The sequence below is a fragment of the Eublepharis macularius genome, chromosome 9 (assembly GCF_028583425.1).
Source record: "Eublepharis macularius isolate TG4126 chromosome 9, MPM_Emac_v1.0, whole genome shotgun sequence".
NCBI classification, from domain to species: domain Eukaryota; kingdom Metazoa; phylum Chordata; class Lepidosauria; order Squamata; family Eublepharidae; genus Eublepharis; species Eublepharis macularius.
Genome location: NC_072798.1, coordinates 21,151,819 through 21,177,930, shown reverse-complemented (window position 1 = coordinate 21,177,930; position 26,112 = coordinate 21,151,819). Strand labels below are relative to the sequence as shown.

Below are 26,112 nucleotides of genomic sequence, written 5' to 3'. Positions count from 1 at the left end.
ACGTTACAAGTTGCTAAGGTGCCACAAGATTCCTTTTTTTGTTTTTGCAACAACAGACTAATACACCTGCCCCCTCAAATTTGCTATGTGACACAAGACACGTAACTCCCCCCTGCTCCAACACATGTCACTATTTGGATTAGGACTTCCCATCTGCAGCTCTTGAAGAACAGTCATTTTGATGCACCTCATAGAGTTGCCAGACAGAGACTGGCCAGAAAACTATATTCCGATAATTAACATCGTGGTCTGAAAAGCCAGTAAATGCCAGATTCTACCAGGATCCACCCCTAACGCACCAGCACTGGCTACATCACTATCTTATCCTGGAAATCTGGTTAGTCTTTAGGTGCTACTAGACCCAAATCTTGCTCTCCTACTACAGACCAACACAGCTACCCACCTGAAACTACCTTCCATTCCAGATTCCATCTTGGTTCTACCTTGACCAACCATTTCCTGACAAGTTCTACTTGTCCTGATTTTACCCCACAGCCTCATCTAAGGGTCCCGTCTTTTTGAAGTCAATAGCAGAAAATGACATAATTTATACCTTGGTTGCTAGAAGGCAGCCTAAAGCTTTGTATGAATGGGCAACCTCCACCTACCCATGTGAAGGGAGCCGGGGATACTTTCAAAGCACCTGTTTTGTCTGCGTCTTATTTTGCCTTCCATAGGATCCTTGCACGGGGAAATGTGCAGAAAAGCACTGGGCATCAAAGAAAAGTGCTTTGCGCCAGACGAAAGCAGTGGATCTGTAAAGCTACAGATCCATAGGATCCAATACATATGTTTGTTACTGGGTATTTCCCCAACTCTTCTGAAGTCCACACCAGAAATTGAGAAAGCGGTCCTATAAGCAGTTATATCCTTCTAAATCCATTGATTTTAGTGGGCTTAGAGGGGAGTAGATCCAGAGGAGTTAGCCGTGTTAGTCTGTAGTAGCAAAATCAAAAAGAGTCCAGTAGCACCTTTAAGACTAACCAATTTTATTATAGCATAAGCTTTCGAGAATCAAGTTCTCTTCGTCAGATGCCTGATCAAAACTGTTTTTGATCAGGCATCTGACGAAGAGAACTTGATTCTCGAAAGCTTATGCTATAATAAAATTGGTTAGTCTTAAAGGTGCTACTGGACTCTTTTTGATTTAGAGGGGAGTAACTCTGCTTAGAATTGCACTGTAAGAGATCAGCTTGGAACATACGGAAAAAGGTAATCCTCACTCTAACCAGACAAACAGCAGCACTGTTTAAAATGCTTTACCCAGTTTCATGATGCATTTTCTAATAACCTCCTGGATTTGATATTGCTTGTATAAATAAAGCATTTAATACAATAGGTTACAATAGCTCCAGAATTCCCGTATACATAATTCAGAAGGCACTGTTAGTTTAGATTGTGCAAATACGTCTACATTTTATACATTAAAAAGGAAATTAAAACTTGAAGCATGGCGAATATGACACAAGCCAACAAACCCCTCCCCAGAAACGTTTTGCAGAAAATCTACTGAAAGTGGTAACAGTTATTGTAGGGCCAAATCCGTATTTTCAAACAGAACGTGAAAACAGAGCTCAGTGTCTTGAAGATACTATGCATAGCGGCAACATGGGCCTGATCTTGATCATGTTTACTTAGCCATAAATCCATTGAATTCAACAGCACTTATAGAATATAGGTTTGCAGCCTTTGATCATCTCGTTTTAGGTGCATTCCACAATAAAACATTGTTTTTTCAACGCCCAGAGCCTACATTGATTCTCATGAGATTTACTCCTGTCCCAATTAGATGGCACAGAAGAAAGACCTGTGGGTTTACTAGGAAGGAAATGACGCATACAGAGTTCTTGCCTGCTGGCAGCAATACTTAGCAGCATGGTCAGACGGGAAATCCAACCTCCTGCTGAACCTCTCAGCAGGCCAGTAGAGGAGCATATTCACACATAGGGTTGGGGACCCTCATATTGCCAGGATTCTCCCTCCTCCCATGTTCTGCCATGACGGCTTCACTCATCTGAGCAGGGGCCATCCTTCAAATGGGCAAAATGAACAACTGCCCATACATGCACATTCACTGTTGTGGCCCCACCTTATGGAGCGGCCTGACTGCCTAATAAGATCAGGGAGCTCCCACTCTCCTGGCATTCTGCAAACTATACACGACTGAGTAATTCAGGAGGGCATTTTTACATAGGTAACAGGGCTATACTATAACGAATGGTTAGAAAGACGCTTTAATAAAGGATTATGGATAGTGGGCTATACTACTGTGTAAAGCACATGCTATCTGTTGCTGTATGTATGACCCTATTATGTAATTTCAGCTTCATTTAACATGTCAGTACTTACGTTTTGTTTCAGACTTCTGATGGCTTCAGATTTCCTTAATCCTAATCCTATTACATTGTTTATTGGCTGTCCTATCCTGTTGATTGCATTGATTTATACTGGGTAATCTGACTTAAGTCTCAGTGAGAAAGACTATAAATAATGTAAATTAAAAATACCGAAGAAACTCTCCCACAAACCCTCCCCCATTTCTCCTCTTTTAATGATCTCTACTGTCACTTAGATGTAGCCATCAATTAACAATGACTATTGATAACTTGTTACTTCTATGTTGGTTGATAGTGTGCTTTACGGGCTTTTCTATCTGATGTTTTATTGGTTTTAATATTGCAAGTTACTTTGCATACTTGCTTTATATAGGACAGAAAGAATCGTTTCAGGCATTCTTTATGTAATATATGATACCATGGATTTTTTTCACCCTTTAAAGATGTGCCAGCCACGTGTTCAAGGATTATTACAATATGATGATTCTTTTGTTGCTCAAAGAACTTCATCAACAAACCTTCACACAAAGCAGATGGCCAGAGAGTTGGCAATGCTCTTGCGTAAGGGCCTCTTTACCATCTGCTTATTCCTGGCTGGAATTTGTCCCTAAAAGTGAGGCCTTTCAATTCCATGTCAGGCCAAAGTCCAATTTACAGAATGTCAAATTGTGCCTTCGCACAAACACGGAGCAGGGGAAGAGTATTAAATCCCTGAGTCGAGGAACGGAACAGCCACTATTTTCACTCACATGGAATGGAGCCGACAAACACGAATGAGCTGATCGGGATTATGCTATCAGAAACATCAATTTCAAAATCGCTAACCATCTCCCGCTACTCTTAACAATAAGATATTTGAGTGCTAGTCTCCACTGCCCAAATTTCTCATAGTTGTACCTTGAGTTCACCAGATGGGGGCTCATTTACAAGAATAAATAATCTAGGGAAGCATTACAGGGAAATCTGATGATATAAAGTCATCAACATTCTCAAAGAGGCTGTAGTTCAGCAGTAAACCATATGCTGCGCATGTATGAAATCACAGCTGAAAATCTGCTGTCTAAAGGCGAGAACAGTTTTATCTCCTATCTTGAGACTAATCTTTTTTTTTTACTTTACTATGAACCTCCTGTGCCTGAGAACTGCAGCTTAGTTTTTTATATACTTCGTTTTCTTTCATAAATGCTGGGTTTGTGAAATTGCACTGATGCATATTCTGACACATCTGGTAAGCATGTCAAATCTGGGTGTGAGAAACAGAAACTATATCCAGATAATATAGGTGGCGCATGCGCATTACTCCCATTCCGCAGTCACTGCATTGGCTACCCATCAGTCACGGGGCTCAGTTCAAGGTTTTGGCCCTGTATGGCCTTGGCATTTCATACCTGCTAGACTGCCTCTCTCCTTATGCTCTGCCACTGTAGTTTCGCTGATCCGGACAGGGCTTTCTGCCAGTGTCACCCTGCAAATGGACAAAACCAACAACTGCCTGCACATGTGCATTCTCTGTTGTGGTCCCCACCATCTTATGGAACGGCCTGCCTGAGGCTAGGAGGGCTCTCGCTCTCCCGAGTTTCCACAAACTGGGCAAAACTGAATTATTCAGGAGGGCTTTTTTATACAGGTAGGAGGGCTGTGCTGTAAGGAAATGGTTCAAAGAGATGCACTAGTAAATGGATAGAGTACTGTCTGTTGCAGGAGTGTGTTTCACTAAGTAATTTCTGCATTGCTTAATATGTCAGCTTAATTGTTATGCTCTGTTTCAACTCCATATTGGATTTCTGCTTGTTTTCAATTCTCTACAAATTTGCATTTGCATAACCTGTTGCACAGTCTATTGAATATCCCAGCTGTTGATCATGTTGACTTACCCTGTGTCATTCGCCTTTCGTCTCAGTGAGAAAGGTGAACTAAAAATAACATATATAATACATAAAATAATAATAAATTAAAAACCTTCTTTAAAAACACCTTCCAATAAGGAAGACATAGAGATGGTGGGGGAAATCAAGAAAAATGCCCAGAGGAAAAGAAAAAGGCAGCATGAAGCTTCATTCAGTCATAGCAAAGAAAGTACCACTTTTAGCGAAGTACAATCTTCTCCTATGTTGAAAACGAAATGGAAGAAGCACTGCAAAACGAAGTATCAGGGAATGCGGTAGGAACAGCGTCGCCTTCTCATGCAAGACCTGCTCCTCATTCCTACCCATACTTTGCCGGATGGACTGCTTATCTAAGAGCTCTTTATTCTGTCACCACTGGCCAGGAGTGCATTTCACTTTGGTGACCTAACCAAACTTTGTTTAGACTACTTAGACAATCCACTTCCTTTCCTTGAACAAGTCCCACAAGGGAGGAATCTCTTCTCCTGAAAACAAAAATGCAATTTTAAAGCACCAGAATGTGGAAGTGATGCTCAGTTCCAGATTTACTACCTAAAGGTGTTTTGAGCACTTCCCCCCCCTCCCCCCATAATCAGGATCTTTATTGTCTGGGACAAACACAGTGAAACTGACTTATCTTAAATGTGCTGGATGTTCTGCGCTGAAGAACAATGGCCTCTTAACTTACTTTTCATCTGATCTTATAAAACAAAGTTTAGTTTTGCATTTCATCACCACGTTTTTCTCGGGTTTTATCACTATGAGAAGTTTCTTAGGGTGTTAATTCAATGAGCTACAAAGAAAATACTTCCTGTGCTTAGAAGTCTGACTGTCGCTGTAACCTATTGCATTGTTTATGGGATGTTCCATCCTTAGTTCATACTGACTTACACTATGTAATCCACCCAAAGTTTTGCTGAGAAAGGCGGACCATAAATAATGTAAATTTGTAACTAAAATAAAAATAAAACTTGATTTTTTAAAAAAATAAAGCAGTATATACACTATATATTATGCCCTCTCCTTTCCAACAGCAAGCTACAAGGAGGATACTAAATAAGGAACCAACCATTTATTAAAAAAAATCGTAATACTCCATTGCTTGCAATAAACAAGACTGTGTGACAAAACGAGACGTCTTGTCACCTGAAAATTTATATCACTGCAATGGACACAATTAACTCAAAGATGAACTGGATTTGGATGTACCACAAAATCTGCATAGAACAGGGAGCAGAACTCAGTGGATTCTCAGCAAGAAATATGTGCTTTGTCCCCGGATCCTGCAAAGGCAAAAGTGAAACTATTCTACAGAGGGCATAAACACTGAGCAAGTCTCTTTATTGGCCAAAGAAGCCGGAAATCCTGAACCAGAAGTCTTTGCAGGAGTCAAGGCATCTCAGCTGACTCACTCTTGTCAACTGGTACAGGAAGCTACTTTGTCTAATGTAGCCAATTTCCTTGCAGTTCCGCTTTGGCCAGACCACGGTGGTGGCATTCCTCACCTAAGCACTACTAAATTCCTAACATCACAAACTATTTAAATGGAGAACAAACGCAAACATTTTGAACAAGTTGGGAAAATTTCTTCAGCTTCCTACAGTGTGTAAAGTCCACCAACATGGCCCACTCTGCTTGAATTACAAGCAATCCCACAAGATTTCGAACTGGGCATGTACACACACTTTCCCTGGATCTGCTGATACCTGCATACGTGTAATGCTTGCAAAACTAGAGCTATGTATTTAATGTCATGATTTTAAGAGCGACCTAAACCAGATGCCGCAAACTAAATTAAATACAGCTTTTCCGCAAGATGACAAGTTATGGATTAGTATTAGACAAAGCAGAAATTGTTTTTTAGTCCAGGAAATCTGTTTGAATTCTGATCTGAAGCAGGAAGATTTATAAGTCCCTGTAACGGTATTTATCTTGTCTAACTGAGTCCTGGCTGCTTGCATTAAATAGAAATGATGATCCAAGTGACAACACACTTACAAGCTTAGAAAGGCAAAGCTGCACTTTAATCAATACAATGGAAATGGAAACCACTTGGATTTTCAGCAGTGTCTTGAACACTATGGTAAGCATATAACACTCTAGTCAGGAATGCACATTTATAGGAAGGCAGTCTCCTGGCTGAACAAGTTCCTAATCAGACCTAAGTTTTAAAGATTCTCATTTATTAAACGTTTTGCATAAAACCTTAATGTAAGGCAAAACAGCCACTGACACGATGCTTCTGAAAGGTTTATAACTCTAGGCACAAACACACACACACACACACACACACCAATGTTTTCACCCATCTTCAGAGATCAGTTTGTGTAGCCATTTGCAATCTTAGATTAATTCACTGGAAAGGTTGCATACTTAAGGGGTAGACTGCATTCCTTTCCTTTTAAGGGGATGCTATCCTGCACTTATTTTTTAATTGCTGGAAAATATCTGAAGCTTGTTTTCCGTGCTTTCACTAGGGCAGAGACTATAAAGGAATCCTTCTGGGTACAGATGAAAGAATCTCAGTTTGTACTGCATGATCTGAACTTCCATCTATTTAATGCCATTCTATAACAATACTGAACTGGTCTTCATTAAAAAAAATATATGCTTCATGTCTCTGGAAAAGAAGTTTTCAGCCTGGGTGAAGGCCATCCATCCAGCACCCTTTTGGAAGCCCATCTCCCGTCAAACACAAAGGGCCGTTATCAGAAACTGTGGGGGTGGTGATGAATGAAAACCAGAGACCTCCATGGCTCAGGGAGGTGATGAACTGACAGGCAGATGGAGCCCATTATTTTCACTTCTCAAGCCAAGTTTTCCTGTAAAACTATTGGGGGCGGAGAGGGCTTTTAAGCAAACACTAGGCAGAGACAGCAAGAAAAAGACTGAGAAGAACAGAAAAAGAAGAGTGTAACAAAAGAGCCGCTGCTTGGACTTTACAGAACTAGGAAACAGTTCTCCTAAAAAGTCTACACTTTTAGGGTTCAATTACAGAAGTTTACTGCCTCTGCAACATTCTTCAGAAGAACAGGATGTTTCAGACTATCGTCCGGCAAGCGACTTCGGCCTACCGTCCCCTCCCTATGCACCTGCCGGGGGAACCCAGTGTGAAGTATACTGGCAAGATTGTCCATGAAACCCAGCTCAGTTGCTTCTACATTCCACCTGGAGGTAAGGACTCAAAACTACAAGATGTACACACAACTATTCTAAAAGGAGAATAGCGGTGTTTTGTAGCAGCTGAGAAAAAACAATCAGCAAACATTTTTGGAAACTGCTGGTGAAGGATTTGATTTCTAACTATATGAGAAAGCGATTTATAGAACTGAGAATTCCGAAAGAGACATGCAGTTTCAGCAAGTATTCCAGGCACCTAATTAATATTAAGGCCCTTACATTTAGAAAACATTCAAATTGAATTTTAAAGGGAAAAGTTATGACTCTTGAGTGGGCTACTGTAGCTGGAAAGCATATACCAAAATATATGCCAGAAAAATGCTGCAGTATTACAGAAAAAGAATGGACTTACTGGGATACAGGGTCATCTTAACATACGTATACTTAAAGACTTTAATTACCATAAGAGCTAACTTTCTAAGCATTGTGTCAGTTGTTCGGGAGTTGCCATTTTTTATTGCAATGAAGTAATTGGATTATTTTAGAATCTGCCAAACTTCAAGCGCTTCTCCCTTCATCCAACGTTAAGGCTGCAATTCTGAAACCCGCTACATTATTTTTAAAGTCCCATGAAAATCAGCAGCTCCTAATCATGACTGATTTGGCAGACGGCTGCAGTTGCGTTTTTAGATTATGACAGCAAGACTGAGGTTCGTGCAATTTTTATTTCTGGTCTCTCGTTCTGAACACAGACTTAAGCATCTTGATGGTTCTTACCTCTTTTCACACAACTAGAATACAGAGGCTCTGCTATTTCTCTCTTCAAATAAAACTTATAAAAATAAAAAATACTCAGCCTCTGCTACAAGGTGTGCCATAGCAGGATGGAACAGGAGGAGTTATCTCCTTGAAATGCTTCCTTTTTCACCTGTCCCCAGGTTCCACTGTTATGCTTTCCATCAGGTATGGCCTACCGTATGTTGAAAAGATATCCAGAAGTCCCACAGCTGACAATGTACATTCATTGCTGAGAGACTAATATTGGAAAACCCATAAATGGGACTCTCTGATACAGTATCATAAAATGCAGTAATTTCTTTCTGAAATTCCACTGATACCAGGGAGCATAAAAGGTATCCTTTATAACATTCTTCCCATATGCATCAGAGTCTTTCTCCCAAAGAAAGAGAACCATCCAATGCAAAATCAGCAGCAGCTGCTGCCAGGCTACATAGCGCTGTTATCTTAGGCACTTCAGTCGCTCTATTCTCACATTGCATAGTTTTACTCTGATATAATACTGAACATTAATGCAGATGTACACTGAACCCACTACAGATTTGAATTACAAGTGCAATAGGCTGTTGCAATGATTGTTCCCTACACTTTTCCAAAGGAAAAAGTAAAGTTCATTAGTTATGCTATGAGTAATGTGATGAAGAAATACTGTTTTTTTACCTCTGCAAGAAAAATCCAAATAGTGTATCAGCCTATGAAGCTTCCTTATATGGAGCCAAACCCATCGGTCCATCTAGCTCAATACTGTCTACAGCTCTCCTGGAAATCCTTCCAAGCCCTGCTATCTGGGATACTTCAGCCTGTCATGCTGGAAGTTGAACTAGGGGCCTCCTGCATACAAAGCATGTGATCTGCCACTGAGTTACAGGCCTCTTCCGTGAAGGCGAACTCATTTGATAGCTACTCAGCAATGATGAGCTTGCTGTAAAGAATATTGTGGTAGAGACACAATAACAATGTAACAATGAAATGGGACTCCTGGAGCTAAAGGCTAAGCATGCAGACTGAACAAGCTGCTGCTCAGAAGAGAACTAGTCCTTCCATCAATTAACATTATTCTGTCCTGTTTCTTTTCAAAGTTTCTTCTCAAACCTTTGACTCCCTAGAAAATCAACCAGTTTTAGAATTCCACTCTAACCCAAGTAACTTAATTTGGATAGTGCACATATATACACACAGCTGTGTGATATATACACATATCAACCAGCTTTTCTATAGCTGGAAAAAGGGAGGAGAGAGTCTGCTTTGACCACCAAAAAGGCTGTGTGGGAATCATGGACTGCATGGGAAAGACACATGCAATGGATGGTGGATTTGGAATAAAGAGGAGATTTAAGTTTGAGTGGAATAGCCGACTAGGTCCAACTGATACACTACACAGCAGGACGGCACTTTTAGTTCCTCTTTCTTACAACATCTCTAGAGAAGTAACTAACTCCTGGCTCAGTAGAAGAGCATCAGTTATGCAAGTAAGAATTTACAATCTGCAGGAATATCCTTCAGATTAACTGTCATATTACAGCTGACAGTATTAGGCTATATATAATATATCTAAGTTAATTTTTTTACATACATTTGTTTTTCAACTCCTACAGCCAGAAAAATAAGTGAAACAACCCACATTGCCATGTAAACCAGCATGTCTGATCTGCATAAATTTGTAATTAATATCATTTCTCGATAGATCAACTTATGGCACAGGAACTATTCAGAACAGTGATGCTCTGGTCAGAGTCGCGTAACTCTTCTGATGCTTTTGTTGATGTAGTGAAGCTACCATGTGCTCATATTGTTGGTGCAGTAACCACTTGTTCAAAGGTTCTCCTATATGTACTGAGATTCTGGCTATCGACCTGTCATAAACGTAGACACAACACTGGATGGGTCAGACTTGTACTAGGGGGCCAAGAATATAAAAAAGGGTATGTGCTGTTGATATGGGCTAACCTGTACACACTCCACTACCTTAGAGCAGGAGCTTCTATATCAGAGGTTTTCCAAACTTAGTCCAGAGAAATATGGGATTCCACAGAAGATTTTCAGTAGATTCCTTAAGGAGATCAATAGTGGTAGAGAAGCTTCCCTTGAAGCCTGACAAGTTGCCCACTATTACCAAATTTCCCCTGCAGTGTGCTGCCACATGTGTGTTCTAGATCACATCGGGCTTGGTACACACTGTATGACATGAATCCTGCACAAGATATTGGGGTTCTGTGGCAAACGTACAGGAATTCTTGGGCAAATGATCGAGAAAGGCTTCCTTTAACAGAAACCTAAAACTCTGAAATATTTAAACCCTACAATTCCGCAACAAAGTACACCCAATAAGACCATGCTGTTGAATGAAATGGGTGAAGGGGTTTCCTGTTCAGAGAAATTATACTGATGATCTATTTTGCGATATGGAATGTTTTACCTCCCAAAAGCAAAACTCTCTCGTTTAAAAAAACACATTTTTAGTTTCCTTGGGTAGCTATTGACATACACATACCATGAAATCAAACTGCTTTCAACTACTGCTTAAGAGAACACTGTGGTTATCAACACATTTAAAGGATTTTATTTAGTTGATCATTCCTCCTACCCGAATTTCAAAATTCTTTTACAGTTAGAATTATGTGCAAATGCAAACATATCAAGCACTCATTTTTATATTATACAGAATAGTAGCTATGCAGCTTAACAAGCATTGAAATACAGACAGAAAATGTGTTACTTAAAATAATATATAATAGAAAACAGTTTATAGTTATTTGAGTAACTTAAGTACTAGCCAATTTAATGAAAGCATAGAAGAAGGTAATTTTCTTTCCGTAAGCACTAATTTTACTTTTAGACTGTGGTTTGCTAGACCAAGCAAATAGCTATTATTGAATCTACTCTTGATTGTACGGGGGGGGGGGGGCCTGAAGTATATTTGCCCCTACAATGGAGCTACTTTTGACTAAAGATCTGAGTTTGAGTGGAAAACCATTCAGTCTATGGAAATCAGGAAATAACACATGAAGAGGGAGGGGATGTGGCTCACTGTTAAAGCATCTGCTTTCACTGCAGAAGATCCCAGGTTCAATTCCTGGCATCTCCAGTTCAAAGAATGGCATAAAGACCTTCACCCCAAACCCTTGAGAGCCTCTGTCAGGAACAGTAGAGAATATTGACCTTGACAGGCCAATGTTCCAATTCAGTCTCAGGCAGTATAACGTAGCTTGAACATATGATGCTGCCGTATACCGAATCATACCACGAGTCTATCAAAGTCTCTGCTCTGACAAGCAACAGTTCTCCAGGGTCTCAGGAAGAAGTCGTTCAGAGCACCTACTATCTGATTATTTTAACTGGAGATGGCAGGGCTTAAACCTGGGATTCTGCACATGATCTATCACTGGGCCATGGACCCACCCCAAAATGTTAAGTATTTAAAAAAACTCAAAAAGAAACACCATGTGAAGATGCACAAATGCAATCGGCACATTTTAGAAAGTGTTTGTGAAGACTGCATTGAGCATTCTAATTTCAATCTTCTTTCTTATTATGAATTTTCTACGTCCTGTTCTTTGTTGATCATAGCAATGATTTTGCTATCATTGGCCATAAACTTAGAAATTCTGGAACAGGCATCAAGATTTATGCGAGGCAGAAGCACATACACAGGGGGAAACATACCAAGGTATCAACATACCAGCGAGAGGGCAAGTTATAATGATAAATGAGCTATGTAGACTGGGCTTTATTAGGCCAAGGCCTACATGTCTTAGTCACGTGGTTTTAATTCCTGGTTAACGGGAATTAGCTAATGTGAGCTGTGTTTAAGGTCAATGTTGGCAAGAGGGAGGAAATCTCCACCCAAGAGTGGTAGAGTGAGGGAAAGGTACCTGCAGCCAGTTTCCAATGTTTTAACTTCAGCTAACCGGTAACCAAAGCTACAGCTGCACTGACTTGGACTCCAGAAGTGTCTTGATACCCATGAGTAGTAGATCTATCCTTTAGGTTCTTAGGTGTCCATGCTCCCTTGAAGCCAACAGGTAAACCCCAAACAAAAACCACTTCTGAATACTTGTATATCATGCTTTGAAAGAATATTGGTTGCGGAGGAACCCCCGCTCCCACCTTCCACCTCCCACCCCCTTACCTGGCTGGCAGGGCAGGGGGGGGGGAATGTGCTTCCTGCACTCTGCAGTGCCCCAATTCTGGCCAAATCTGGCTTGATTCAGCCCCTGGAGAGTGCAGGAGTGCTTCCAGGGCGGGACATGAACCTGCATGATGACATCACTTGGAAGTGATGTCATCATGCAGGCTGGGAGTGCATGATGGGGGAAACTGGGCCTCCAAGCTCCTGCCTGGGGGTCAGGGGACCTGGCAATCCTGCATAGGGCAGTGGAGCTCAAAAAGCTGTTCAATTTCTTTAGATGCTATCATTAGATATAAAGAACTGCTGTATTTATTCCAAAGGAAGATGACCTAAATAAAAGATAACCCCCTTAAAACTGTTAAGCACCCACAGAAAATTTTTTATTTTATTTTATTTTATTTATTTCAAATTTGTATTCCGCCCTCCCCGCAAGCGGGCTCAGGGCGGATACCAACATATTAAAAATACAATTAAAATACACCTTAGGAGTTTTGAGAGGCGGTGGTGAGCTCCAACTCAAAATGGCTGCAAGAGGAGGCAAAGCCAAACACAATTCCTTCCTCCCTACTTTGCAAAAAGAATCACAGAATGGGAATAAAAATAAATTAACGAAAGCCCAGGGTGGAGAAGAGGAAGGGAGCAAAAGAGGAGGGAATAAAAAGAAGGAAAGGGCAGCCAATAACAAGCCCTGCCTTACAACAGCTCTAACCGCTTTCCGAAAAGCTTGGCAGGCACAAGGGGGAGTACCGGTAGGCACCACAGCGCCCACAGATGCCACATCAGGGAACCTTGCAGTACTGGGGGTTTTTTTTAACTAGATGTTCAGGAAAAGCTTCAGAAAACTCTTTTGGTTTTTTTAATTGATCAGATTTTCAAAAATAATCTACAATAAACAAAACTTTACTTAAAAACAAAGTGCATCCAAGTATAATAAAAATACTCACATCTGGCATTTCTGTAAAGTAGAAAAGGGTCCTGCAACTGGAAATCTAGATCTTTAGTTATTGGCTCTGTACGATTCTCCATGCTCAGCCTATTCATAATGGTGAACCCAAATTTTGGTGAAGCTGATCTGAAAATTATCAAAGCAGGAACAACCCAGTCAACCAAAAAGATTGCATTGCTAGCTTGTTGTACAGTATTTAAAAATATCGCTGTATACATACTACTACGGTGTTGTGGAATAGTAACTTCTGAAAGCCTAAAGAAATACCGGGTTTCTTTTTTTAGATTGCCACACAAAGCTCACTGAGAGCCAATATAGTGGAGTGGTTTGGCGCTGAACTAGGATCTGGGAAAAGCAGGTTCCAATCCCTGCTTTGCAATGGAAGTTCACTGGGTGACCTTGGGCCAGTCACACGTACCCAGCCTAACCTACCTCACAGGGATGTTGTGAGAATAAAATGAAGAATGGGTCCACATAGGGGAGAAGGGTGGGGTATAAATGAAAAAAGTAAGCAAGTAAGTAAGTAAATAGTAGTGGCTAGTATTCCCTTATTAGAGGCCATTCATAATGTTAAATCTTATGTTAAAAGCCCTTGTTAGCTGACCAGCATTTAGTAATAAACCCTTAAATGTGCATAAACCTCCATCTGACTGCTCTGTTCTTCTCAGCAACCTCTCAGAAGGGAGGATATCTTCACTATCCTGCCGTCTTTGCTGCTAGGCAGTGACAAGGGGATTCTCTAAAAAATGGTTTGAATTCAATTGGAATAAACCCATTCATTATAAACCCTTTAAAATCCTGGTTCACTGCCATCCAACCAACAGGGATTTGTTGAACCACTGGCATTCAGATGTATTGTTTTATTAAATGGCTTTCCTTGTTTTTACATTGTCATTTTCTGCCTTGGGTTCTGGGATGCCTGGGAGAAAGGAGCGCATATAAATATGTTAAATAAATAAAATTATGGTCAGTCACTGCTCTTTCAGAGCGCTCTCAGCCCCACCCACCTCACATGTTGATTGTTGTGGGGATAATAATACCATACTTTGTATACTGCTCTGAGTGGGTGTTGTTAAGTCGTCCTGAAAGGCAGTATATAAATCAAATGTTATTAATATTCTTTTCAGTCTATTAATGACCTTATTGTTGTTAACTGTCTCAAGAGTAGAAAAGCAGTATATAAATATTTCAAATAAAACTCCTAAGCAGTGTACACCGAGGGAAGAAAGAGAGAGGTCTTGAGCCCTAGGACTTGCAAGCTTTGTTCTCATAACCAGAAACCACGTTTGGTTAAGAAGCCAATATATTTCTCTGCTACTTTTGAATCATCTCCGTCTTTTATGTCTTGCAATAACACTATAATTCTTCAGAAGTCTTTTATTTTGGCTATCCAAATAGAGCTTGTGGCTTTTATAAAAACTAAGACATAGTTTATAAGAGGTCCTTTATAGATTAAGAACTAACATTAGCAAAAGCAGTTTTGCAAACTTATCAGAATGCGGAGTACATACCAAGCATTGTTCCCAATCTCACCTTGTTCCCAGTTTACTGTTGTCACATTAACTGAAACTGCTGTGCAGTGCTGTGATAAGAGTACGAAAGAAACTCACCACTCAGAAGCTCTTCACTGACATTTTAAAAAAGCCTTTTCTTTTCATCACATGGCTACTGAAACTAGTACATATAGGATAAACTATTTTTGAACTAGGGTTGATTCTCATGAAAAGGCATTGGGAGATATACCAACCCTCAGAGGACATCTCCACACCTTGCGCCTCTAGAATGTGCCTTAGAGGAAAAGAAAGGAAGGCAACAGAATACAAACAAAGGATGGAAGTGATAGAAAGAATACAAGAGGGCAATCACAGAATTATCAGAGGAAGAGTTCGTTCAGTTTGTCTTTCTGTTATCCCCAACAGGAGGTCTTATTTTTGACATTTTAAAGCATAATTATTTTCCCTGCAATTTTCAACAACAGCAGGCTATAAAAATCACTATAAAGTAAAATTATTCAAATATTACCACAAATAGTTTTATCAGCAGGAAAATGCATTTTCATCGCTGCTCCTCATTGCACTTTTTAATGGTCTGAAGGGCTGATTTCTGAACATATGAATTTTACTACTGACAGATGGTGAGAAAAAAACTAGGGGCTAAGCAACAGTGCTGTGAATCCGAAAGTCCCCAGTTCAAGTCTCATCTCAGCTATGAATTCACTAGCAGTGCCATCGTAAGCAGTTACACCCTTCTAAGACTTCAACATAGAAGGGTGAAACTCTGCTTATGACAGCAATGTAGGTAGCCTCAGACAAGCAGTTATTCTCTTGGCCTTGGCAATATAGGATTAGTAATAGTGGCCTTCCTCATAGGGCTGTTATAAAGCCTACTGAGATGATGTTTCTGAAATATGTCGAACATTCTCAAAACACTGCTTCATCATCACCACCACCATCATCACATTTGTATTCCCAAAGTAGAGGAAACTGCTATCCAAAATGGTGATGTTATTTGTAAGGGAATTGCTTCATTTTGACAAGCCTGGCAAAAAGATTCACAAAAGCTAGACATCACAACTGTCGCTTATTGTTTTGCCTGCCCACAAATGTTAGTTGTGCTAGTCACACACTAAAAGAAAAAAAGCACAACTGTGAAATACTTCAATTTTTGTTTGGCTGCTTAAAGGCAAGTCATATTCATCAAAGGTATCCAAATAAGCGGATCTTAACAAATCTGGGTTAGATCGGGTTAGGTTTCCTGTGAGCTTTCTAAAACTTGCTTTGGGGAAACAATCTTTTTGGGGGACCTGCAGCAAAACTGGGGAGGGAACTGCTGTGTGGAGGGAGCGGTCTTTCTCAGTCTCACCCACATTGCTGCCATTTCCCCTGCCCCAGTCCCCCATGGCAGCCACACACACACCCCACCACTGTAGGATTTTTTTAAAATGGCAATTGACAAATTGTTATATATATTTGTCAAACTCTTGTGGGCTAGAATTGTGATTGAATAGATGTGGCAAATGTGATTGCTGTACTTTTCATTTTTTAAAAAAAAAAACTTCAACTTTTGCTGCTCGTTTGACTCAGAACAAAAACTAAAATATATATCGAGGGGGCATAATTTCCATGCTATGCACTTTCAGGAAAAAATGTTTTTACATGCCTGCTTGACTTTGAAAAAGGCAGGTCAGAGCAACACAAAAGAGATACAAGAACGTTTTGTCAAGCTGGGACAAAATTATGGAATAACTGGAGGGCAACATAAGCAAACTGCAAATGTTTTCGACAACCATTTCCAAGAAATGGTTACAGCATAGGTATGCACATCCCCTTACCCTAGATAAGCAGTATTGCTTAGGCCCACTGCATTTTGTACGTATTCAGACACTGTCAGGGACTTCCTATCACACAGACACACATGCAAAGAGAGAGAGTACGCCTCTGCTGCAATGCCATTTGCAGCCTTTCAGGCAGACGCAGTCTCCAGATGCTGCTGAAAATAAATGGGCCATCTCCCTTTACACGGGCACCTGTGTGCCAGCTCAAAACAAACATGGAAAGCCACTGCTATTTTGAATGAATTCTACTTTTGCCATGGTAGTGGAGTTTGCTTCAATGAATACTAACCAGTGAAACAAGAAGATGCATGGCTGTAACCATGCACACAGCTTATGCATTCAACATGGGAAACACGATTGCTGCATAAGATGTCAATCAGTCCTTTGTCACTGAGGCATTCTGCTGTACAAGGCAAACATTAAATCCCGTTTTAAACAGATAGTAATCACAGATTTATCAGGCTAATTCACATCAAGGATTAAATTACATTATCAAGTCCTATGCATCTTCAAGTTTATAAACTGCCACTCTTCAAGGGTCTCCTGTTCGGTATTACTTTGAACTCTGTCAAGTCAGCATCTGCTCTTCTTTTCCTCTTAGGAGTAAGACAGAAGTAAAGTAAATCACAATGGGACAGTTGAGAAAGCCAAACCATAATTTGGCTTGATGTGCTTATTCAAATGCACCTTGTAGCAAACTATGGTTTTGTGCTGACTTCCCTGTTCAAATCAGCTTCATATCATTGTTATCAATTTTGGTTTGGAGGGGAAGCATAAGATTTTCTGGTCCAGATGAACGGCATACCCTTGTTTGCCCTGGACCAGAAACCGCTAATCAAGGCCAACTGCACAAGGAGAGAGGATGCAAGCATAGGACTAACTCACACAGCGCCGAACTGCACTTTGGCATTATGTCTGCGTAATCCCAGTGTTTCTCGGACAGGGATGGAAAGGACTGAGAAACCAACAGGAGGAAGAAATTGTGATAGAGGGTAGGGGGTGAAGTAGGATAGAAGGGCACAGGAAGAGGCCCAGAGCAGTTAAAAACTGGATGGCTATATCAAATTATTTCAGTTTCGGGGAGATGCAGAAGATTTAGGCCATTTTCACATGTCTTTAAAATACCGTGATGCTCATGGAAGGCTGCTGGCTTCCTCATGCGATTTTTGACGCCATCCATCTACAAATCGGAAGCAGGCAGCCAGGAACGCAGCAGCATCATGGATGGCGTCAAAAATCATGCGAGGAAGCCGCAGCCTTCCGTGAGTATTACACTATTTTAAAGACGTGTGAAAACGGCCTTAATAAGTTTAGAAGAAGAAACAACTTCATAAGCATTTGACAAACGCCAATCTATCAGGATTCTGAGCTGAGAGTCGCATAACTGTATTAATCTGCTGTGGCAAAAAACCCAGAGTCTTACCACTCTATTAAACATCAAAATATTTACCAAAGCATAGTTTTTTGAGGGCTTAGAACATGACACTGATTTCTTATTTTGGTAGAATATAAACACAGCACACGGGGAAAAAACAGAACACTGTGGATAAAAAAGCCATGAAATGCAGGAGGTATAGTTTGTGACTTTTCTGCACAAATTTCAATAATATACAGGACAAACAAAGCCACTTTTTATAAAAGCTGTGATTTGTGGCAACATGTTCACCTTATGATATAACAAGTTCACCTAGTTATGTCTTAATACCTGTAGCAGCTAAGCAAGGGTTAATGCCTCATTGACACAGGCCAATCCTGCCATTTTTCAATGAACCTTCTAAAGATTGTTTGTTGACGGATCAAGATTGTTACATCAGTAGAACAACGTCTAGCAGATTGAGATGTGACCAATTTTATGGCAAATTTGTGACCATTTATTTTTCTGCACAGAGAATAACTTGTTTGTCCCAGATATGGCACAGAAGGGCATTGTTGACAAGTATATGCATCCGACAGAATGTGCACTGGCTTGTGAAAGCTTATGCTTGAATAAGTTTATTAGTCTTTAAGGTGCTGCAAGATTCCTTTGCTTTGCTGACAGACTGTTTCCACCTGTTTTAAACTGCCTGACTGGATTGTGCTGTTTTAAATCTGCTTTAACTCTTTTAAGCCTGACTGGATTGTGCAGCGTAGGGGTAGTCAACAATCTGTCACTCAGGGGGAAAACATTCTTGTGTATATTCTATTACGTAACATAGTAACATCAGATTGAACATCCTTTCTTCAGATCTATGCTTTAATCCCCCCCACACAGGGCATTTTTCCTGGGAAAAAGGTGGTGGAACTCAGAGGTAGAACTCAGGACTGCACAATGACATTACTTTGGGTCAGCTGGAACAAGGGGGGAGTTTTTTAAAGTTTAAATCGCCCTCGGCGAAAATGGTCACATGGCCGGCGGCCCTGCTCCCTGATCTCCAGGCAGAGGGTAGTTTAGATTGCCCTCTGCGCCGCACGGCACAGAGGGCAGTCTAAACTCCCCTCTGTCTGGAGATCAGGGGGTGGGGCCACCGGCCATGTGACCATTTTCAAGAGGTGCCAGAACTCCATTCCACTGTGTTTCATCTGAAAAAAAAACCCTGCCCACACCTAATTAACATTTGGATGAGATTTTGCATTTTGTGAGATGTCCAAATTCAGTACAAGATGCCTCATTGGCTTCAGTCCCCGCTGTCCCCAATAGAAATGACATGACTGTAAGGGTCTAATCTTAAAAACATGATCTCACCTGGTATAAACAAACAGTGTCCCTTCCACATCAGTCTTCTCCTAAAATCAAATTAAAAATGCAGATTGAATCAGTATTTTAGTGATAAAGTAAAATCATGTACTTGAATAAGGAGAGTTTATGTACAACTGAATAAAACAGCCACTTCACACATTATGGAAGATGAATGCATATTTTTAAAGACATGTATATATCATAAAAAGAAGTCTGATCTGCAATATTTATTTATTTACTTCATTCATACTCTGCCTTTCTCCTCAATGGGGACCTGAAGTGGCTTACATCATTTTCCGCTCCTCCATTTAAACCTCACCCTGTCAGGCAGACCGTGTGTGACTGCCTCAAGATCATCCAGCAAGTTTCCATGGCAGTGTGGGGATTTGAACCTGGGTCTCCCAGATCCAGGTCCAACACTTTAACCACTACACCACACTGTCTGTCAATAAGTGAAAATAAGCAGTGATAAGATATAACCTCATGTCCTAAAAAGCTTTGCTTGTTGACAGCTGTAGATCAAACCTCTATTAAAAGAATCGCGGCAGGTCAAGATGCCTCCCCCGCCCCTCCGACAGATAGCAACCCTAGTCTTATCCATAGCTGACTGTAGTTACCCATAAATATTCGCACTGCCACACATTAGATAAATGGAGACAGAGGAAGAGGCCTTCCTGCTGTGATGAAAGGACAAAGGCCTTTCTGCTGCGCCTTTTGCACCAGCCTAGCAGAATTTCAGTACAAAATGCTTTCCATAGCTTTATTAATAATTATATCTAAGACACCTACATTGCTAGGAATCATACAAGAATTTTTCAAAAGGCAGGTATTGCTTATAAACCTATCACCTAATGATTGGTTCAGAAAGTTACAAGAAAAACTTATTGTGCTTAATATTTGCGTATCAGAATGCTACTAAGACATAGATGCAAAGCAAGTTAAAAAATAAAAACAGCTGACCTAATAGGATAGGCTACTATGCCCCCACACTAGCCTTTATGACCACATAATTTTTTATCACTTACCACCTAAGGTGAGCATTTAAGACATAGGTGACGTAAGTCTTTTTGAGGTTCCTTCCAAGTATCAGTCCATTTAAAAGCAGCCTAGTTTAAGGGCTCAAATTAAGATATACTAACAAATGTAATAACTGCTTTGCTGGATCCAACTACAGGCTCATTTAGTCCAGTGGCAGTCTTCTGTTTCCGATAACAGCCGGTAAGACACCCCAGGGAAGCTCACAAGCAATCGTCTGCACATGTTTTTATCCCCAATATCTGGTATCCAGAAGTATACTTCCTCTTAACATGGAGATGCAATTTGGCTCTTCGGTATTTTCTTACCATCCAGGTACTAACTACTGATTAAGAAGCTACTCGTTTAAGAAGAACAGTTTATTTTAACACAGATAATCGGTTCTGGCAGTCTTAATCAGCAAAAGCTTAGGTTAGTTTACAATACACCACTATCTTGTAATCAAAATAAAGTTTAATTAGAGTTGAGCAGAATCTAAAACAGCATCAGGTAGGGAGTGCAAAAAAAATCCAGGATACCTTTTGAGTTAGAACCAGCAGCTGAGATCATTTATGGGACAGAGTATTACTGAAGGTACCTAAGTACAGAGTGACAATGTTTGTATATGGATCGAAATAGCAGAGGAACATAACCAGATTAAATTGCTCTGGTAAGGGCCAGAGCAGCAGATCTAAAACTAAACAGCAAAAATGGAAATTTAGAATTCAAGAATCAACATGTTTTAGATGAAAGACTAACTGAAAATGATGTATTGATAGCCTTATTCTGCTGGCATCTATGTCAAATACAGACACCACCAAAAGGTAAGCAGGGACTCTGAAAGTTATTAGGAATGGTGAATTTTGTGGGCAATTTCATGCCAAGCTTGGCAGCTCACATCATAAGCCCGCACAAGTCTTTCTAGGAAATATTAAACTGTGGCTATAGCTAAGAGAAGACTGGCAGATGTTCCTTCAGGGCTTCAGAGACTCCTTTTACAGCTTTTAAAGATGGCTGCAATCCTAAGAACACTTTCCTCAAGAATAAGCCCCACTGAAGAAAATGGAGCATACTTCTGAGTAGACCTGCCCCAACTACTGCACACATGCCAGAAGAAAAGATTGAGGAGCAACAGGCACATTACCCTACCAGCATATTCAACAATGCTGTTAAAGAAAATGATGATGACTTTGACATTATCTATGTCAGCCGATACAGAAAAGCTGTCAAAAAAATGTGTGGCTTGTGTAAATTCCTGCCACAACAAATGACATCACTCTACAGCAACTGATCGATATAGCACTCCAGGACAGTGAGGGTTTCGAACCTGCCCCATATTTTCAATTTAAAGTGGAGCTATTGATTGACAGTGCCCGAAGTATTGCAAAATGACATGTCTCAGATACATGAAGCACATCTGGGCCCTGAAAAGCAGGAAGGCGGAGCCAGAGATGTACTATATTGGCCTCTGATGAATTTGCAGAGACAGCAAAATAATGGGACCGGTGCCAAAAAATACCACTAGCCCAGGCAGTGAAAAGAACCTCTTAAATAAACAGTGGTAGAGCATGTTTTGCATGCTGGAGGATCAACATACAGTCCATGGCATCACCTCTTAAAAGGCTTTGGGTAACTGATATTAGAAATTTCTGTCCCTAAGGCCCCTGAAATTCACTGACAATCAGAGCACACAGTACTGAGCTAAACAGCCAGCTCTGTGTATGTTGGTTATGCAATAATGAAAAGTAAGATACATAGCACAAAGCTTACTAGAATGACGGCAATTATTAGCTGTTGGATTTAGACGGCATCAAAATGGTAACAATTCTGAATGTAACAATAACCGAATATTTACATGGAGGTTTTTGGCACACCCTCCTGGCCTCAGCCCAAGGTTTCTGCTATTTCCCCCCATGCCACTGGAGGGCTTTGTTCTGTTATTTTTAAAGCAGTAATAGTTATACAACAATTACAACTTTTTTTAAAGCCAGAAAAGAAGTCCTCTGGTGGTGCAGGCTGTGTGTATGGGAGCCGTAGGGGGCCAAGGCAAGTAAAAAGTGCTGATGTGAACAGGACTTTAAAAATGCACACTTTCTTGTCTAGATGGTATGCAAATGTGTTTGGACTGTGATTGCTTCCAAAAGATCATATTAGGTTTGAGAAAGATGGCGGCAAAGTAGGGGAAACCCTTGAATGTACAGAATTAGAGGACAACTTTTAGGCTTGTCAACTTCCAGGTAGGGCCTGGAGTTTTTTCAAAATGACAACTGATCTCCAAAGATCAGTTCTCCTGGAGGAAACAGCAGTCTTGAAGGGTAGACTCTATGGCATCACATCTCTGCTAAGATCGCTCTCCTCCCCAAATGTCACTCTCCCCAAGTCCCGCCCCATGTAGGATCTAGGGACCAAGTGAAACAAACTAATATGTATAGAATGTAATGTGTTGTGTTATAATTTAGAACTAGTCTTCTGGATTAGATGTGATAGCTGTCAGTCATTTCTTTGAATGAGGAAATGCTGAGAATGGAAGCTCTCTAAGAAGACAGATACAGAACTGTACCCAAGCCATGTCAGATCTAACTAGCAAATCTAGAGGAAAGACAGCTTGCTTACAGTGGATCAGGTTATTTACACCAAATTCACACGTCAATGTCAGAACATGTTTTCCAACCCTTCTCCCACTGTTGACATGAGCGTGTGAAAAAAACAAAGTCAGTTCTAAATGCACAGTTTGCACCATGTGAAAAACAGAAAGGCAGTTTTAAATGTGCTTATATCCAGTTTCTGAATCAACTGATAGTCATCCACGAAGGCTGATTTATAACTGCATTTCAATCTTCCTGCAACTTACAACACACACACACACACGATTTTGAATGTTTTAGACTAAAACCAGTTTAAATTTGAAGACAGCCACTTTAATCAACCAGAATGATCAGAGTACAATTATATCCATAGTTACAATATGTCTGCCTAAAAATTATGTACAGAGAAGGAGTAACAAAGAAGAAAAAGGTAGTACAAAAATAATCTAATCCTATTCTATCATTTCTTTGTACAGCAAACACTTTGAAGGGGTTGGGGGGGGATGGGAATAGGGATAACATAAGAGCCTGTGCATGTACAGTCTGTGCATGTATAAGCAATATACACAAGCTCCATATACACACTACACAGTGAACACACATTCACCTTATATGCACATGAGTACACTGGTGTGTAAGAAAGAAAGAATGCACGTTGTTGACTATGAAAAATAAAATGAGGAAACAGTTATGGTTGCCAACTCCTGTTGGGAAAATCCTGGAAATTTGGGGGTGTTGCCTGGGGAGGGCAGAGAGCTTGGTGGGATGTATACCAGACAGTCTACCCTCTTAAATTGCCATTTCTTTCTGTCTAAAAAAGGAAGCTCTGACTCTAAAAAGCTTACACTCTGAAAATCTTGTTGGCCTCTAAGGTGCCACTGGACTCAAATCCTGCATTTCTTCCAGGGAATCTGATCTCTGTAGTGTGGAAATCAGCTGTAATTCCAGAACTCCAGGCCCCAACATGAGCTTGGAAATATGTACCTGGAAAAATGTGGGGTATAAATTGTGTATTTAGCCATACACAAGTTGAATGTATCATAAGTTGAATGTATCATAAGAATTACTCAACACTCAAACAAAGAAAAATCGTATGTCCACTGTATATGGATTGAATGCACGTTCACAGTAAATGAACACATGGAAGTCATAGGACTGATCTCAACCTCAATGTATACCGATGTGTTGTCTGAACTGGACTTTTATTTCGTGAGCTTTTGGACAACATGAAACTTCCTTCTTTCCAGATAGTTCAAGTTTTTAAACAAGGCTTGGCGGAAGTAGTGGGTCACAGTGACACACACACACCCCATCTGCCAGGGCTCCAGTGCATCTCCAGTTAAGCAAAGATGCAGACCCAATTAAAATGCACTCCAAAAAGTCTCCTACCGGGTTTCCCCATTACATGGACACTTGAAGGACGATTTTTTCCCCCAACATTCCCCTGCTCTACAGAACTTACGGCAAGGGAATGACGTTGGTGATTTAAAGAGACAGCTACCTAATTTCACCCTCTCCCATTTAAACAACATCCCCCCCACACCACCCCGGGATGACACGCGATCACGCACCCACTCGTTGGCTCGGTGCCCAAACGTGTAGAGCGCCACCTGGCTGGCCACGTCCAGGATACTGCTGATATAGGGGTCGTGTCGCTGCAGAGCCGCCAGGCTGATGTCCAGCCCCTTGCCCAGTGGGGCGGCCCCAGCCACCGCCGCCGCCATCTTGCCTCGGAGAAAACACTAGAGACGGGGGCAGGCATGGCAAATCTACAGCAGAGGGAACGATTGGGCGCGCCTTCCTCCTTTCGTCGCCTCGGAGCTGAAAAGCGGGCGAGAGCCAGCCGTCGTTATCGATAACCGAGTCCAGAGAGCGAGGGGCGGTTGCCATGGGTAACAGGTCCAGCTCGCAGAGCAATGGCCTAGTCTCTACTTCCTAGCTTGTGCTGCGTTAAAAATAAGTGGAGGCCATGTAAAGAACAGGAATATGTGACATGCTCAGAACAAGACACCCACCCAAACCAGCCCACAACACAGGCTTTCTTTACTGCACAAAATAAAATCAAGAACGCGTCTGAAAATACCTGAAACTGTTTCTGTATTGCAGAGTTTGCTAGCAACATTAAAATTTAGCAATGCAGAGGAAGAAGTCAAGGTTGCATCTTTTTTATTCGTGGGCTGCTAACCTCCAAGTGGTGGCTGGCTATCTCCTGGAATTACAACTGATCTCCGGGCTACAGCGATCAGCCCCCCTGGAGAAAATAGCTGTGTTCAAAGATCTTGGGAAGGAGTTAAAACTCCACTGGCAATTCAAACTCACATAAGCAAAGCATCTCTAAAAGGCAAAATAAGAGCAAAATAGAACCAAATATATCAGGGGTAAAAAACAGAAAACAGAGATCTCCCTTGTAAATAGGTACTGTTGGAGCATACATTTTACTATGGAAAATGAAACAATGGAAAGCATTTTAAGGTGATTTTTTTTGTGTTATGTGAATTCAAACATCTAATCATTTCTCCTTATCAGCACTTGCAGTGTCATGATTTCACTATCTTCTATGCTACTTTTGCTACCATAATTGTTAGAAATTTTCCAATCTAGGTTGCCTGCCCAAACCCAATTATTGTTTCCAATGCTATTATAATTTCCCCATTTTAATAAGAAACCTAAGATTTCACCCTTTGTGTACCCACAATTAGTCAAAAGTAATACAAATCCTAAAATATCAGGAAATGTTTGTAGATCTTAATTGGAAATAGCAAGCTTTGGTAGCCTTAGAATAGAAAAAGTGGCCATTTGGTTCCTTTGCTCAACTCATTGTGTGCTGAATTGTGAACTGCATAGCCAGAAAAGCAACCAAATGACTGACTTATCAATCATGTGGCTTGTTTCAGTAAGGACTGCCTTTCAACCCACATCTTGGCATGTGACAGGTTTAAAGTGGATTGATTCCCTAATGCAGCTTGTGATCACATTTCAAACTGAAGGCGCTTCCTTTTCCTCTCTGTCACTTGAATTAAATAGTTTATGGATAATGTTATGGTCAAGCTGCTGTACTGCAGTTATAGAGCAGCTATTCTTCCAGATTTTGGGGAGGGGAGTGGATTAAGAGAGAATACATATATTAAATTATTTGCATGTGTATGTGTAACAGTGCCCTCTAGTGGAATGTTCTTGCTTTTGTGTACTTTATTAGCCAAAGTTGTTTGCTGACAGATTAATGACATGCACCATAAACTGCCATAAGA

General features: G+C 40.7%; 1 protein-coding gene across 4 annotated transcripts in view; it reads right to left on the bottom strand.

The window, feature by feature from the left end:
- The window catches only part of DCP1B (decapping mRNA 1B), a 53,602-nt gene extending 29,014 nt beyond the window's left edge, over positions 1 to 24,588 (bottom strand). For 2 of the 4 annotated variants that reach the window (XM_054988004.1, XM_054988007.1), the window contains exons 1-3: positions 24,436 to 24,588; positions 19,272 to 19,312; positions 13,214 to 13,341 (exon numbers count right to left, since the gene is read on the bottom strand). In XM_054988004.1, the coding sequence (XP_054843979.1) occupies positions 13,214 to 13,341; positions 19,272 to 19,312; positions 24,436 to 24,588 (322 nt within the window). Of the gene's footprint in view, positions 1 to 13,213; positions 13,342 to 16,838; positions 16,872 to 19,271; positions 19,313 to 24,435 lie in introns of those variants that run through there. The other 2 variants (XM_054988009.1, XM_054988008.1) reach the window with 2 other exon arrangements.
- Between the last annotated feature and the right edge of the window lie 1,524 nt (positions 24,589 to 26,112).